An 18,921-nucleotide genomic window follows, 5' to 3' on the forward strand; every position below is an offset into this window, starting at 1 on the left:
AAGCTGCTATTTGAAATTTTCAAGTTGGCCCCGGATACCTTTCAGTTGGCCCTTGGAGTCACCCCGACAACACCTCTCGATGTGCCTTACGTCAGTTAGCTACTCCAGTTTTTCATCTGTTGATTTATCTCCAATTGCTTTCATACTACGGGTACTAAACATTTCTCTGACACGGATATTATGTTTCGGCGGCCTTTTGAGAACACTGCCATTTCACATCAATCATTTTCTCCTGCAATATGTTAGATTTTCCAAGATTTATAGAACGAGGTACAACTCGACTCATGTTACTATTTGAAATTTTGAAGTTAGCCCCCAAGATCCCTTTAGGGAGGCCACTGGGATCACAGAGACCACACCGTTTGATATGCCCTATGATATTTACGTATTTCAATTTTGTTCCATTCATTTACCTTCCATGGTTTTCACACTACGGGTACTGGAGTTTCCGAACCATATTATGGCGGCCATTTTGAAACCGGTGCACAATATGAAACATCTTTTGGTACAGCGTTACTTAGTTTTCCAAGACCTTTCGAACGAGGTATTACTCGACCCATGTTCCCATTTGACATTTCAAAGTTGCCCCCCGTTACCCCCATTTAGGGGGAGCGGGGAGGGGTACTTTTGGCGGAATTGGGTTTCCCCCTTAGCAATATATAACGTGTACTTGAAACATTTCTTCTATGTTTTATCATTTTTCAGATATTTCCGTGGATTAATTAAAATGGCCCACCCTGTATATTCATTAGGGTGACAAATGAAAGACATTCAAAACAGATGCATAAAAGGTAAACGTTTTCCACTGAACCAATCCACCCTCGAAAAAAACAAGGTAAAACAATGATTGTACATCGACACTATAATTGTGCAGAAATTGACTCTATATTTTAAATACTTTATTCTTTCCCAACAACAAGTTCATAGTTCACTCTATAAATTTTAGTATTAGTACGAAACGAAACAAGATATGGATTGAATTTGAACTAGTTACATGAATGCATATATGTTATTCAAGAACTTCTGAATGATTGTGTTTATTCAATTACACTTTTTTAATTTTAACTTGATCACATTTAAAGATTTTTCAGCGAGTTTCGTTTTAATATTTCGAACAATTTATCGGTTCGCACTCATTGAGTGCTATGTTAAGAGAAATAAACTGAGGTTCCTACGGAACCGATTAATAAAACAATTACAAAAGAATGCAAAAAGGGAACTGAACGAATAAGAGACATGATTCATTGGGTAAAGTCTTACCGTGAAAATTCTAACATTATATAAAAATTGAAACTATTTTATTTTCAAGAGTATTAAATTTAGAGGATTAAGAAAATTCAAGGAATAAAAAATGTTTCCGTTTCTTTTTTGAAAATACTGCGGGAATAAAGGTAATTTGTACATGCATTGGAACATTCTTCAGTATTCCATATACAGAACATATCTACCAACATTTATATATTTAAAACAATAGTTTTTTACAGTCCTTTTGAGCATGAAATTTCGAAAAAAACTAAAAGTGTTAGGATGAACTCCAAATTTTGTGTAGCTTTTCATTTTTTAACGTTCGTTTTTGAACACGTTGTTGCAGATAAAAAGTATGATGCTGTTTAAGCTCTACAAAAGTTATGATTATGCATATTGTACGTAATATAGCTAAAGCTATCGCATGTCGGCAAGATAAAAGTTTGAAAAAGCTTGAACTCAGAAGGTATACATGAACTCATATCTTTGACATTTTAGCTATTATGAACTACACCATTTTTAAGACAAGTGAATGAATGAAATGAAATGAAGGAACATATGAGTGTGTGGGCATCGAGTCAAAGACCATTACATTGGAGATATACAACCTATTACATATGCATATACATATAAAGGTATTTTAATAAGTAGATGTGCTTTGAATGCATAGGAAACAAATTTTATCTGTAAAATAAATTCCTATTTTATGAAACAATTATTCGTACATGCGAGGAAGGAGGGGAAAGGTGTTAAACTTAGAAACTTAATAATTTACACAGTTTACTAAAATATTGTTAGAAATTAGACTTTTTTCTTTGAACTTCTTATCATCTAAGAATACTTAGGATTTAAATTTCTGGGCTTTGAGCATCTATGTCTGGTCACGTTTGAGGAACGACGTCCATTGGCGAGTATACAATCCAGGGAAAAGGTAAAACGGAGGTTAGGGGGAGGAGGAAGGAACCAGTCTGGGACCTATAGGTGGGTGGGTGCCCCGAAGAATTGCGTTTTACACTTTTATGACAAAGTATCCCTACCGGGAATCAATCTCGGGGTGGGTGCCCTGAAAATAGCGTTTTACACTTTCTTGACATAGTGTTTTTACCGGGAATCATACACGCGCCATTTAAGAATATGTTAGGTATGCTGAAGTCATAGTATCTATCAGGGAATAAGTTGTGAATAAAGGTTAGGCAATATTCCGAAATTTATCAAGTGTAAATGAAAATAAATGATTTCAACATGAAAATGGTTTTGCAAAGGCATAAATACTTGCTGTAAACCTTCGACTGGTATAACCAAATGCATAATGAGCCATATATATTAAGCACATACAGCTGGACTATGATATACCAGTAAAAATTATTAAATTCCTTAAAATGTAAGGTAGCCAAAAGTAGAAAAATGACCGTTAAAAGGACTATCTATGCTCAAAGTAAGAAAATGATTAGTAGAAAGTCACGACTATAGTTGAAAGTAAGAAAATGAACATTATGTGGGTCTAAGTCAAGGTTGCTTGAAATGACAGGTTGCCTCACACGGGATAAACATCGCGGCGTGACGTCACTGAAGCACCGCTTTCTTCCTGCGAAGGCAGAATACAGGCAAAAATCAACTACTTTTGCCTACGAACGTTGCATTTTTTCTGAAGTTATTAGCATTGTTATTCTTTATTGTAAAATATGTCACTAGTGTAAAATATTGTAAAATATTAGTACACACTGCCGTGTCTGGTAAAGAAATTGAAAAGAAAAAAATGAAATACGCGTCGAACTTTATTTTCTTCCTTCTTCGATGCGTAAATAACCCTACAACGGAAGAAAGAAATGCAAAAGATAGTAAATAATAATAATATGCAACTAAACTCAAATATTATCCTAACATATTTATGGAGTCAATGAAGTGCTCAGAATGCGGGTTACGAATTCAAACATACCACTTCAGCATATATATAAACGCTTTTTGGTACACGATAGCGGTCGCGTTTGTCAACCGAATCAAACTAAACTTTGTACACAATTAGTACGGAGTAAAATATTGGTCACAATCGAAGATAGGTCAAATCATTGTAGGGGCTGGTAGTCTAGCCTCCCCCGACCCCTTAAAAAAAACAATTATGTTAAGCTAGCAGCTGCATTTTTATTCGAATCACACAAACTTTGTACATTGGGAATGATTAAGTTTCTTTAAAATCTACAATATTTTGACATCTATCTACAGCATACAGGCCCATGCCAGGATGTATTTCTTGTTTTTATAATTATTAGTTAATTAATATAATTTATTAAGACCTTCAGGCATCTGTTGCTCATTTCGCGATTGAAGGACGTGGCAGGCGCCTATTTTTAAAGCGTACCATTTCCTTATATGCCGGTGAGATTGAGGAGAGATGCTGAAATTTTTTTTTCAGAATTTTCAACAGTAGTGTTTGAACCTGTGACTTCAATAATAATAATAGGGTTATATTATTATTATTATTATTATTATTATTATTATTATTATTATTATTATTATTATTATTATTATTATTATTAACCACACAGATTTCCATACCTCCTTGAGGTACTGTATATGGTGCATTACCTTTTCTTAATGGAAGCTTCCTCTGGAGGCCTATGAACTATTTGGAAAAGTATGCTAATCACACTTTACTTAACTTTGTATGTGTCATCGTTTTCAAAGATTTCTTTTTCTCATTCAATTTTTCATTAATATATCATATACGAATGATTATACGCTGCTTTACAAAACTTTCCATGACACTTGAATCAATGCCTTCTACATATAGCCTACGTGCCATTCTGTTAGAGATATTTGTTCCTATACCTTTGCCTTTGGAATTCCTAAAAATACCTCTTCCATTTTCTTAACTTGCTTGAAGAAAGTATTAGTTTTAACAGTCAAATATCCGTATGATAAATTTGAGACCCAGTCTGGTATAGTGTGATCATGGCATGATGGTGTTTGGCCTCGCGTTCTTAGTCCCAAATTTTTATATGCTTTCTTATGCTTCGTGGTTATCCATCCAGCAAGATATTTCAAGCCGTCTTCAAAAGTATCACCTATTTAAAGCACTTTTGTTGGTGATCCAGTCTTGCTAGCTGTGTCAGTACCACTACTTGCAGTTAGATGAGAATCCATTGGTAGTTGTTCGCCTTCCATTTCATCTATGTTGTCTATGTCTTCCGCAAGGGTTCGTAGAGCGGATGAAACAACAAATTATTCATCTGTAACATCAGTAGTACACTTAGGGCTATTTGTCTTAAACATCATTGGGTTTTTTCCCTAAAACTACCACCCGGAGACTGTATAGAGCATTCAAAGGTGAGGCAAAACCTCCTCGATACCTTGTTTGAGAAAATTAGCTTTCAAGCAAGTCCTGGTTAAGTTTGGCTGTGAGAATATACTTTAGGTTATAATCTCTCAAGTCTTGGAGGAGCATTTGAATTGCGTTAATAGACATTAATATGCCTTCCTGAAATAGCATTTGTTTTGCTTTTCCTGTGCATTTCATAGAGCTCACAACATCATAAAATGCTAGTTTCTGCTTCTGTACGTTTTCGTGTCTACCAAAAGAAGAGTTATATGGATTTATCGCTTCTTTATTGGACGAAACATCCAGTATATCGAACCAGTCGTTCACTAGTTCAATAAAATGTGCCGATACTTCGTTGTTGCTTCCTGGTTTATAATGTTTCAGAGCTGTAGCAACCGTGTGGGACAGCAGCTCTGAAGCCAATTTCACATTTTGCCTTTGAGTACCCTCACATTCTATATGAAGATTGTTAATCTTAGGGCAAACATTTATTTCACCCGATGTCCATTCTATCAGAGTTTTTAGAGGCTCTTGGTTAACAACTGATGACCCGTCTTCTCAATTCATTTTATACTATCCCGCTCAATTGATTTTAAAAAGCATTCAAAATCAAGGGAGAAAGTAGGCTTCAAGCAAGAAACAGAATATTTGCACGGGGCAACCGGCCTTCAGTGACGTCAGGCGTGACGTTTGTTTACCTCGTGTGAGGCAACCTGTCATTTCAAGCAACCTTGGGTCTAAGTATGGTGAATGTAAGAAGTAGAAAAAAAGATGAACGCATAGTAAAACTTTGAAGAACAACATGTACGTGAATTTGGCTCGTGACCACATATACATCGAAAAAATAATTGGTTGAATACAATCTTAAGTTTTTCACATGTATGTGAAAACAATATTGGTAGTATTCCGATGAATAATGTGCTGCAGATTTTAGAAGAAAGTAAATTCGTAAATCAAAACGTAAGATTACAATTTACACTTTAAACCGAGCATAAAAAGAATCAAATCTAATGGTTGCAGGGAGAATTCTTACCTGTTGAAATCTGCTTTTAAGTGGGCGTTTTAAATAAAAAAAAATAATAAAGGACCCACTAAAACTTGGTCAATGCTGTAATGGGGTCACGAAAATCTATATAAATACCGCAATTAAAAGGAAGAAATCAGTGTGTATTCTAGATATTGAAGATTATTACCTTGTTTTGCTGTACATATATAAATAATTCCGTACTTCTAGTCGATGAGGAAGTTTCTTCGTACTCGTGTATATACATGTAAATAAAGAGAAAAAAGAAAAGGGACATATTTAGAAAGAAAACTGTTTCTGCTTCTTTTTTTCGTGTTGCTGATAAGAAGATCAAAAATGTGAGACGAAAATATGATGATTTGTCATTGTAATGAAAATAATATAAACATTCAATGTTTAATAAACACATTCCATTTGTGGGAGCCTAAAAGAAGAAATTTGTTGCTGTGCAATGGCTGTGGAAAAGGATATAAACAAGCTATTAACCACGATTGTGTAATTATTCATGAAAATATTTTGAAGAAAAATGTTATAAGTATTATTACTGACGTAGATATACAAGATGAAGTATGAAGTGCTCCGAGAATTTCAGAAGACACGTGGAAAGACATCATTTTCAAGAAACAAGCTACATCATTTTTCATATTTATGAAGCAATTAATAATGACACATTTATTAAAAAGACGAAAAAATATTAGAAAAGTATTTTAAAAACTTTTCACTTGAGACCTATGCTTGGGATTAGAAACCAATGTAATTAAAATTGTGACCAATGTAATTAATTCCGTGTTTACAAAGGAAAAAACACCAACTGACAGAACTATGTTTTAATGGCTGATGGTTGCAGTGTTTTGCGATCGTAAAAAGTGTGAGCAAGTGATTCTTGCTGTTATAACTGTTTAAAAAGCTTAAAATGAATACTGTGCCGTGCAATAATACAGGACAGCTCTTAAGAAGGAGGAGGAGGGGTAAATGTTGTATAAGAAGCAAAAGTTATAAAACTCAAAACTATAAAGTTGTATATATACAATATTGGAAGCTGGAGTGCGATTTATATTATTATTATTATTATTATTATTATTGACATTATTAGTATTATTATTGATATTATTATTATTATTATTATTATTATTATTATTATTATTATTATTATTATTATTATTATTATTATTATTATTATTATTATTATAGTGTGAACCAGAAATAAGTGTTTATATATCTTGAGGAGGGGTGAAATTCAATAAATAATATTAATAATGTTTTCAAATACGTATAAAAGAATACACATTTACTCTATTTAATGAAAATAAAAGAACAAGTTTGTGAATGCGTTGTTAACTGCTTTTTCCTTATGTTTTTGTTCTTAGAAGTTAAGTTTCATACACATATGATAAATTCCGTCTCACAATCCTTAGAATATCTTTGTTTACCCATCAGAGCCGTGATACACGTGATTAATTCATAGTGGCCATTCTCGTAAACAATGAAGATTTGTTTTCTCTCCTTTTACTCCTGGATAAATAATATAATCTCGGTTCTTTTATATCCGGTTATTTGATAATTTGATGTCAAGTATTGCTAAAATTCCTTTACTTCATTTGTCCTATTCTTGGATGTTAATATTTATTTTTAAGGCTTGTTTCAATAGTTTTTTAACTTGTATAGTTGTTCATATTAATAATCGTACCTTGCCATTCAAAGAATAATACTCTTACGGAGGCAATATACTTCTTTTTCCATTGGAATGGTACTCTGTTCCCGATGAATAGTAAAAATCAGAGTACTTAGTAGTACGACATGTCATGCCTTCTACCCTGCAAGTGTGTATTCTAAAGATCACCAAACCTACCTCCCAAAAAAGAAAGTGTTTGTTACTATTAAGCATGTTTTCTACTGTTCTGAAGAAGGTCCTCGGGTTCGATTCTTACCTTTTCCTTTGCAAAGGTTAACATAATAGATCTTAAAACTCACACTACCTCCAAATAAATATTTTTCATTTAAATTGGGGTTGTTCTCCCTCACAAGAAGAGGATCCCCGGGATCAATTTTTATTTTCTGCGCCAACACAGATACATTGATTTGTTTATCTATGAGGCAGTGCTTTCAGTAGTGATACCAACATGGGTGTTCTTGTCAACATTCCTTAAAGTATAGGTGATTACGAAATCAAATAATGCCTGGATATGGGGTTCAGCTATCCACATAATATACATATTTTTACAATTATGTACCTACTATTTGAAATTAATGTGCTAATCATTGTCTTAGGTACTTTCACAAAACTCTCAAACTTCTCATGCTAAGTTTATAGGTTCATCTAGTACTTTCGCTGTGACCTCATCATATAAATCAATTGTCTTACCTAATGATGTCATATAGTTAAACTTTTCACAAGTCTACTTCTTTATTTCACCGTCATGGAAAATCCTAATCGATACAAATCGGTAAAATCATTATCGGATTCACATTCTGCTAAGATGGCATCCTATCTAACCTCAAACGATTCAATGATGCTTGCAGTAAATGCACTTATTTTTTATTGGTTACACGTGTCCTTCATTCGTTTCCAGGTATAGTACACCATTTTTAGGGGAAACATAAACAATTGGATAAAGCATATTAATGAGTTTTTAAGCTTCAATAATATTTAAGTTGGCTATCTGTAATAATGAAACGAAAATATCTTACCCTTCTTCAAGCTTAGGTTTTTCATTGTCCCGCTGTACAAACAAAATGCTGCCCTTGTCACAGTACAAAACATTTGCAAGTCCGTTGCAGTGATCACGATGTAATAAGCGCAGTAAGTACAATGTTTGAGAACACAATTATTTACTGAAGAACAGCTGTGCTGTGAAAATGTTAAAATTTGAAAACTTTTGCGCTTTATTTTCATTTACGATATCTTTGTATGTAACAAACAAATGTACGTAATTAAGGAACGATGCTGTTTGCACGTTGTATTGCGCTAACATAAAGTTAATCAGAAATTTGTCTGATTGTCTGTCCTAAGTCTGTTCGCTGCTCCCATTTCCCATGCAATGAGTTGTGGAATATCTTAGCGATATACCTTAATCCATGGTTTCGATTTAGTTGCATGCTTTCGTGGCCATGATAATCTGCTATGTATTATTTGTTGTCTCCTTTGGTGTTATACCAAGCAGGAAAAACGTGGAACTTCTTGCTTCATTTCCTTAACAAAGCTATTCAAATACAGTCCTCAGAACAAACTAGTTCGAATTCCCTAATTTCTTTGGTGTCGAGTATTTTCTAATCATGCTTTACTTCTTTATGTAGTTCAGGAGTATATATTATGTATGTTATGTATGTTATGTTATATATGTATGTTAAGACATCACAATGTTTGCAATTGTTGACAGTTTCTTCCTCCACGTTATAACACGAATACAAATCTACTGTTACATGTATATATCGAAATCAGTCCCTTTTGAATTTCCTTAGTTTGTGGGTATCTATTGTTTTTGTGGGACATTACTTATAACATCTACATAATGATTTATTACGTTCACATCAATATAAAATGTATGTTTCCCTACGCTATATCTTCATAAGTTATCGTAATCAACGAAAAAATTGACGTGGATCGAATTGAAAGTAATGAGCCAAATTAAAAGCGACATCATTCTAATGGATCGATTTAAATATTTTACTGCCCAATTTTTGTGCATGGTTTGTGAATATAAATTCTGCGCATGTGTGTGTTTGTACTAGTAGAATAAAGTGATTTTTACGCTGTTAAGATTGACAGTCAAAAGCCAAGTGTTCCAGCGGATGCAAATCAAAAAATAAATAAAGACTTACATAATGCTTTACATGTAAGAACATATTCACCTTCTCATAATAATAAGAAAAGGGAAGGTGAGATTTAAACCAACCTTTCCTTATCCCAAAGTAAATGTGAAAACTCTAAGTATATTTCACCACGTGGAAAACGTTTTGAGCTTGAAGAACAAAAGAAAATTATTCTTGTACATCCAAATGATCCTGATATTTCTGAAGAGGAAGGTGACTCATTTAAAATTATCTACCCTAGACAAGATACAATACGTGATGCTGTGTATAGAAGAGATTTCAGATATTCATAAGAAATACCCTTTGAAGAGGCAGTAGTAGTTCGAAATATAATTTCTAATGACATTCTAATATTCAATGAACTTAAGTGTGAATGTACTCCTAATGAAATAGGTGTACCTTGTGTAAAAGTTTTTTCTTTTAAAAAGTTATAAAATTTCAGAACCTCTACTTTGTGAAATTTGTGCCATTCGTAGTGAGAACGACAGTGTTCATAATCGTGTAACTGCAACTGATGAAGAATTAAATATTAGTGTGTGGAATTTCCTAATTAAAAATGAACACGTGACCAAATATTAAAACACTATCTGAAAAGACATGTAAAACATGAATAGATGTGAATATACAATATCTTATAAACACATTTAACTATACATATCAAGAGATTACATTTAATGATTATCATATTTCTGGTTAAGAGAATCGTATCGTAAACAAGATAAATATGCGTTTCAACAATCGTCAGTGTGAAGATCAATGTGTTTCCCTTAATGCATGTGAATACTGCGATTATCAGGGTACTTCTTTTTCTGTAAATGAGCAATATGTGTTATGATGTATTGCAAGATGGAAACCACAGCGTAAACTTTTATGTTATGGGTGTTTTGCAAATCGCAGTATTTTAGATGAACATGAATCCATTACTGTAGACTATGATATGCTATGCTATAAGGCATGCCGTGCTATGGTTAATATACAAACCTTCGATGACTTATATGAAGAATTTGCAACAGTATATAGTAATATTGACATGTTGATTGGATATTTACATACGCATTATTTAATATATTATTAAGCAGGGAACATTAATTACGGAGTTATTCTTACAAAAGTATTTACAATATAATACGCATTTTTTAAAAGTTCTAAATAATAATAGAATATAAAAACTCTTCTGTAAATCAATTAGAAAATTTATTAAATACTGAAAATAATGTAAGTTAACGAAAAAGTGATAAAAGACTTTCAGCATTAAATTGGCCAACACTTTTAAGCTTTGTTATGTATAAACACAATTTACAATATCGTACTTGAAAAATTCTATGAACAAGAAGAATTACTTCTTGCAACAAAACATTAAAGTGTATGTGTGTGTGTGTGTGACAAATGACTTTATGCATTTTATAACGTAAGTATATTTTAATGTTTAAATGATTTTTTTTAAATCGCTTCTTGTAGAAGTTGTGCTTATTTTTCTTAAGATAACACTCGTAAAGTGTGATCAGTCAAATAATTGTTACACAAACTCAGCTTATGTTTTCTTTCGTTTCCTTTGGTAAATCGTTAAAATGCGATTATATTAAAATTCTTGCAGATACTCTGCTTATGTATTCTATCGCTTGTTACACAAACACGTTGTTAATTTATTATTCTTTCGCTTCGATATGAAGCTCATTAGAACACTTACAGTATGAACTATTAAATATTTCGTTTTCAATTATAGAAAAATAAATATTTGCAAATAGTGCTGAAAAATGTAAACTTTTAAATAAATCATTGCAATAGTAGTAAAAAAAAGTACCCGTCAAACTTTTGAATAATTCAAAGCAGTAGTAAAAATTTTCGAGATAATAAAAGAACACTCATCAAATATCAAACTTGTAGGAAGGAGTTAAAAAAATCGTGTACCATAAGTTTAAGAGTAAAAAATAGTTATATATGATAAGTTTCACCTTCTAAATTACCAATGTTATCTTTTTATTCAGGAAAATTTGTATTAAATAAAAATCAAAAATAAAATTTTCTATATATTTATTTGCATAAAAACAAAACAATTATACAGAACATAAAATAATAATCAACATAATATGTATATACAAGTATAGAAAATAACAATATGTACATATAGAGATGAAAAGGAAACAAACGTAAGTCTCAGTATTATGTATAAACAGGAAATCGAAAATTACACATTGCTAGTGATATAATTTTTCCTTTTGTCTTTTTCTAGCATGATACCTACTAAATCGTGTAAATAGTCTGTATTTCTTATTAAATTGTAGTATTTATCGTCAAACATATTTCTATTAATTTTTGGTGTGTTTTGACAAATATATCATACAGTTCAATTTTCATTTTGTCTTTTATCATAATACAGCATGTTTCAGTTTCAAAAGTTTCGATGTCTACATAAAGACACCTATGTGACATTTGCCTCGTAGAATCATAAAGGCATCCCTCACAAAGTGAAATGTTGTTAGGATTCCATTCTTCTTCAACACTATTTTTATGCAGTTTTCTTCACAAACTCAGATGAACAATCACACTTTTTCCTATGGAGTTCACTGATAAATCCAAAGGAAATTTTTGGGAAAAAATGAAATCTTTGAGTCTTACGTCACACGGTTATGCCGGTTAGGCTAAAGGAGACGGTGATAATGAGTAATGAATGAAATTGTGGTATGAAAAAAGTGAGAGGAAACGGGAGAACCCCAAGAAAACCCACGCACACGGTGTGAAATTTTTGGAGTGAAGGTAGCAAGTCCAATGGAAAATGTTCTGATGAAACCGCTGCTTCTAGTGAAGTTGGTTTAATTTCATCCAGCTCTTCAAATAGCTGAAGAATTTCTTCTTCTTCGCTGAATAGATCCAGAGATGAGGGTCTTTGCACTAAACTCCATTTCATTGTGGGGATTTTTACTGTTGTTGGTGGATCTACTGTTTCAACTGGAGCCAATGCCTTTGCTGGAACCACTGCTTTTACAGGAACCACAGCCTTTGCTGGACCATTTATTGTAACCACCGCTTCTACTCGAACCAATCCCTGTGCTGGAGTATTTACTGGAACGAATGCCTTCTTCACTGCACTCCTGCTCCTGCTTCCTCCCTTGTTGTGCTTCTGCTCTGATTCGTTTAGATACCATACTTGCTCTCAGTTCCTACCTACCACAAATTTGTTTGTGCTTTTCAAAAATTCGTTTTTATGACTTACGTACGAACCGTATTTATATCGTAAGAAGAGAACTTCGTAAGGAGAATCTGCACCCATAAGCGTGAGGTTTATTCTAAGAAAGAATTTCTAAGACACTACGAATGTCTTTCGTGATAGCACGAGATCATTCCAGGACACATCAGTTTGAGAGCATATTACCAGTCTGAACAGAAATATTTTGGTATGTGTCAAAGCATTGCAGTCCAGAACATCTTAAATAAATCCTTTATATCACAAAAATTTAAATAATTTTTTTATAATTTCATGAACTATTCTTAATTTTCATCAATTTCAGACCATCTGAGATATTTAGCTCTAATATTCCTCAGCTGTATAGGTACATGATACGAAATTCTGTTTCTATTTATCAATAAATATTACAACCACTTTCCGTGTCCACGTCATAGTCAATTTTAGTGCAAGTGCACATTGTAAGGTAAAAAAAAAAGAAAAATATTATAAAATATAAAATCGCTATCTTTATCTTTAACTATTTATCGGTATAGCTTTATGTCTATATTAACTATATTCCTAATTGATATTCTTTATCGCACCACTCTTACGAGTCTGCCATTTTTACCTTACAACAAAAAAAGAAAGAAATTCCAAAAGAAATAATTCGTCTCCTCGCTGTTGTCTAGGTAACAGGTTCAAAAATACGATTGAGTTAAAAATAACAAGTCAAATGATTTACGGAGAATAACTAGATTTATTAAGCTTTATGTTTCTCTAATTTAGGTAAGGTGAGTGACTAGAAATCTGAGATTCAAAGGACGTTACTTCGCCCTAGAAAAATTAATCCTTAATATTTTGCTAGACTTCCCAAAAAACTCATCATGGGAGTTCAAGGAGCACAAACTCTAATTTAAATATCACTAAAACCTAAAAATAAAAGAGTTCTCTAATAATTCTTTGGGAACTGCGGTAATATGGAAACTAGTACTCTCTCTACTCTAGGTCCATATTCCTTACTTTCAAGGACTGCTTAACTTCATTTAGTAACAGTCCGGCCTACACCTGGTTTGGACTCTCAACACTCTGAGAAATCCAGAAAAAGGAAACTAGCTAAAATCTTAAGGATAAGTAACTTAGGGAATTAGGAGAAGCAGCCGTCACTCATGGCTCAGCTATATTACGTCTTCCATTCAAGACTCTAGGTTAAAAGGTGAACACACACTCTAATACTTTCAAACACGAAAGTCGCAGTGTGAAAACAAAAAACACCAGCCAAGCCTCACTATTGCCTAACTGTACAGGAAAATGAAACCAAATCGCAACTTGGATTCTATTTTAAATGGGAAAAAAAAACCAGCACCTGGAGAGTTTCAAAACCTAAGTGCCCTGGGTTCACTCTCTCCCTAAGATCACCCCAAGAGCAAATTACTTTTCACTCCTTCTAACCAGTAACTAGAGCCCATTTAAGCCATTACTCTGACGTAGAGCTCAAAAATTCTACTTCATTCCTTAATTCCTATACCTAATTCTGGAATTTACCTAAGTTACGGCCAGAGACCACTTTCTCTAGCGGGACTGGAAGCCACGGACTAACATATCCACTGGACAACCAGTAACTAATCTAAAGGACAAACTCCCGGGAGAAAGCTCTCTTGCTAATTCTTTCGGACTGAACAGCCACCAGCATAGCCCTCTACTCTACAGGCCTCCTTAGCTGAAACATCGAAAGACATAAAAAAAATCCGCCTTTTTATATGTTTTGCCAAGGACAGAAAAAATGAAGAAAAAATTTAAGTATTAACGGTTCTAGAAACTTCTACAGCAGTGGAAAATTACTGGAAAAGTATGAAAGAAAAGTGAAATCTTCAAAACACTAGCCTCTCTACCAGGTCTATAATAAAATGGGAGCGAGAGTAATACTAGATCTAACTAACTGAATATTTAAAAAAAAATGGCTTATATAAATGATTGGGATAATGCACTAATTGATATTTACATACATTTACATATATTAAACATAGTAATATTATATATTACGCTATACTTATTAAATAGATAGAACCAAATTAATAGATAAGATAAATACGTGTCAGGCCTGACTTATTAATTAATAATTAATACTTATTAATTAATACTTATTAATTAATACACACAACTTAATTATGAATAGATAGTTTTAATATTAAAATATATATAACCTGAAATATCAAAGCAAGGTAACGAAGTGCCCCTTGCATATACCCATTCCAATAAAAAAAAGAAAAAGAAAAAAATTCTTGCCTCCATACTGGGCATGTGAGTTTATAGTCTCGAAAACAGTCACTTTAAAACTCTCACTGATCAAAAAATCATACTTTCACTGTAAGAATAAAATTTATTTACACTTATCTTAAAAACCACTGTAATACTCTTGAGGGATAATATCCCTTCACTGTTTATTGTCTCGTACCGTTCTAAATGAAAGAAATAATTTTTAGAAAAAAAAATCACTTTAAATAATTCTCAAATACAATTTTCACAAATCACTCCTCACTGTTCTCTTGAATTTCTCAGAAAATGTCACTATATCACTCAGAAGTTCAATTTCTTCGTGACTTCTTGTGCAAATTCAGAGGGAATTGGGAACAACAGATTCTTACCTGGAGTATCAGGGAGTAACTCACAGTCCAATTCTTCTCCATCAGTAATGAGATCAAGAACAAACTCATCCTCGACGTGGGCTACGCTTCGAGGATCCACCACTTGACGTTTCTCCAACTGCAGCCTTGTTAGCCTTTTCCCGTAAAAGGCTTTGGTAGTATTTTCGAGCCGACTTTTGGAACTGAACAGCTCGTATTTCCTTCAAGGTATATTCCGCTTCGTTTTTCCGAAATTTTTTGACTTGCACCTCACCAGACTTATCACTTAAAAACAACCTTCGTTTATTGTTCTTTGGTGCATCTACGTGGCACAAAAGTTCTAATTCGAAACTTGATCCAGCTTTAGGGCGAGCTGCCGCGAAAACATTTCTCGAAGTTTTTGGCTTCTTGAATAATCCTGCCATTTTATCTTACCAAAAAATCTTACGGTGTCAACACCAAAAAAGCAACTGTTCAACTGGTGGACTGCCAGGCTAAATCCCTAACTTCTAACTAATTTCAAAAGAGAAATAAATAAATAAATATATTGTAACGTTCCTATTTAGATAGGAGCTCGTTACTCGGTACGGGTCTCCCACCGGTGAAGTCCCGCCACATTGAGAAACAATATATATATTTTTTCAAATTAAGAATAGTTACTACAAATCCTAAGCACCTCCATATGATCAGCTTAAATATAAATACCATATAACCTTCCCCAAAATTAGGACAATCGCAAATCCATAAATAGGTCAAGGATTTTAATATTTGTTTCGTTAAGTAATAAGTCAATGATTTAGGAAGCTCTTCTTTATAACAAAATCAATCGACAATGCAAATTTCTTTACAAGTCATTAAACTCGCTGGTACTCATTGGACACATTAAATCAAATGCAAGTGAAATTAATATGAGTCCCAGCAAATCTCAACTTAATCGTGTTCTTCGACAACCATAAAGATTTGGATAATTGTACCGAGTTTTCAAATATACGTATATACATATATCGAATACAGGAAGTTATAAGTATGGTTAACACACAACTGTCTATATCCCATTTAATCAAACAGATTAGTTTCCATTAGAACATATATGAATTTGATTTAAATTTAAGAAAATTATTATACAACTCACCAGATTATTAAGTAAATAACAATCCACACTTTGGAATGTCAAAGTAAATTCACTTGTAATATACACACAACTCTAATAGAATAATTTACTAATTTTCGACAAATAGAGCTTACTATTTCAAGATTTTACCGAGTACATTTCCAGCACACATCTCATGAGCATAACTCAAGTGCTGGGTGAAGTATCAACACTCGCCACTAGAGGCGCTATATTCAAAATTTGACAAACGAAACTAGGTTATCGAAGGCTCGAAATAGAATAAATTTATATAATATCTTACAAGTTTTTTTTTGTAACTAACAGAGTGACATGTTACACACTCGTCCTAGCCAGGAAAAATAAAAATAATGCTAATTATTTTTATTTTGAATTATAAATTATTTTGAAAACTTGTCCAGGTGTAAGTTAGTCTAAGTCTCTCTACTAATAACCTTCCGCTCAGGATTCATACAAACTAAACAAAACTAAACTAAAAATAAAAAAAATCCCCCAAATAAAACATTCACCATCACTCATCCTTCTCATTCACCCGATCTAACACCATGATTAGTAGGTCTGAAGGCTGTAGTCCATATCCAAAATAATTTATAAGTTTACAATTCCTTGTATTGAAAGTGTGGATACAAAAATAATTTAAATTTAACCATTCTTTAGAAATGGGATATTTTTTTTCTAAAATAAATAATATATAACAGTAGTAACACTTACAGTTTGACAATTCTTTTTGTGATACCTATGCGGGAATAGACTCCGTCCGGCAGATCTATTCTTCCATACAGCAAATTTACATAGAGAAGTGAAGTCCAACCGATCACAATATTAAACATACATATACGGACGAGCTACAATACCAGGCCTGGAAACAACAAACATATATTAACATTCACATATAAAAGATACATAAAAATTAAAACTTGTTCATTTTCATACACATATATATATATATATTAATCAATTGAAATTTCAGAATGACTAGAGTGACGATAATTCGGTTTAAAAAAATGATTTATAGCAAAATATAAATTTAACCTTAAATGCAACCTTAAACCATGGATTGATTTTTTTATTTGCCTTTTATTTGTTTACTGTACAATTATTTACATATTGTTCTCGTCTCTCCCTGTAAGGTTTTGTTAGAGCAACATGAGTCTTACGAACGTTATTCTCATTGCTTCGAGATTTTACTTGAATGCTATTTGCGTTCAAAAAGCGCAAGATCTGAAATGGTCCCTCCCAGCGATACATCAATGATTTGTTAAGCTTTTCGGCTAGAGAGGATTTATACTGGGATTTAATAAGTATTTTATCTCCAACTTCATAGGTGACAGGAATTCTACGCTGGTGGAATATTTGCTTACGCCTTCTCCAAGCCTTCGCCATGTTACTCATGGCATTGGCCAAAATATTGGGATCACGCTTACGTAAATTTAGTTCTTCTATTTTCCATTTAATATCCAATGGATCACAAACATTATAAGCTAATGTTAATTCCATCGGCGAACATTTTAATTCCTCATGTTCTGCACAATTAATGGAAAATTCCAATTCCGATAGTCCTTCATCCCAACGAGTTTGCTTATCATGGAAATATATTTTCAGGGCATCCTTCACCAAACGCCAGTACCTTTCCGAATTATTTGAGGCACTGTGATAAGGACTAATTCTTATGTCCCTAATACCCTGGCTATATAAGAAATCCTTAAAAACTTTAGACACAAATACACTGTGGTTATCCCTCGATAAACAATGTGGGAATCCAAATCTGCACATTAATTTGTACAGTTTATCAATTATAGTCTTGCTATTTAAAATCTTTATAGGTTCTAAAAATAATCGTTTGGAGCACGAATCCACCACTATAAGGCAATATCGACCAGAGCGTGTAGGACTAAGAGGACCAGCCAAATCTGTAAACCACACAGCATTAATCACTTTTTCATATTGAGAAACAAGTTGGCCCATCTGTTTAACATTGGAGCTCTTGCTTAATTGACAGTCCTTACAGGTAGAAACGAAATTTCGAATATCTTTTCACATACCATTCCAATGATACCTCGAACAAATTTTACTGGTAGTCTTGGTCACCCCTAGATGACTTCCCGGAAGTAAATAAGAATGATAATATTCAATAATTGAATTTGCCAAAGATTTAGGCAAACATACCTTATAGGGATTTCTAACTGCCCTAGTATGTTTACATAATATGCCCTTTACTAATTTGTATCCTGGTAAATTTACCCCCGATTCAAGTTGCTGTATCAATTTACTTAATTCTACATCTTTTCTTTGATGTTCATACACTGAAACATTTGCAAATGGAAGACTCCATAAATTAACCTTACAATAATTTGTTACCTGCTCTGACCAAGGTTGTTCCAGTTCTACCGGTTCAAAATTTTCCGTATCATGGATTCTAGAAATAAAATCTGAAGGAAGATTTAAAATTCCAGGTACATGTTTTATCTCGAAATTAAATCCAAATAATCGATATAATAAGCTGCCATATTTATTTATCTTTCTAATATTTCTAATTGCATGCGTCGAATCCCGGAATTAGGTTTATTCCAAGCTCGGCTCAGAATAGGTTCATTAGCTGTCGAAGCTCCTTTT

The 18,921-nt window shown here is 33.0% G+C and overlaps 1 protein-coding gene across 1 annotated transcript; it reads right to left on the minus strand.

Moving 5' to 3' along the window:
• Positions 1-15,653: 15,653 nt before the first annotated feature.
• On the minus strand, positions 15,654-18,273 carry LOC145671766 (uncharacterized). The gene is made up of 2 exons (XM_081740971.1): positions 17,413-18,273; positions 15,654-15,692 (listed from the first exon to the last, which is right to left on the minus strand). The coding sequence occupies exons 1-2, from the start codon at positions 18,271-18,273 to the stop codon at positions 15,654-15,656; spliced, it is 900 nt and encodes a 299-aa protein (XP_081597097.1).
• Positions 18,274-18,921: the final 648 nt, after the last annotated feature.

The sequence above is a fragment of the Thermobia domestica genome, chromosome 15, assembly GCF_964235325.1.
Source record: "Thermobia domestica chromosome 15, izTheDome1.hap1.1, whole genome shotgun sequence".
NCBI classification, from domain to species: Eukaryota; Metazoa; Arthropoda; class Insecta; order Zygentoma; family Lepismatidae; genus Thermobia; species Thermobia domestica.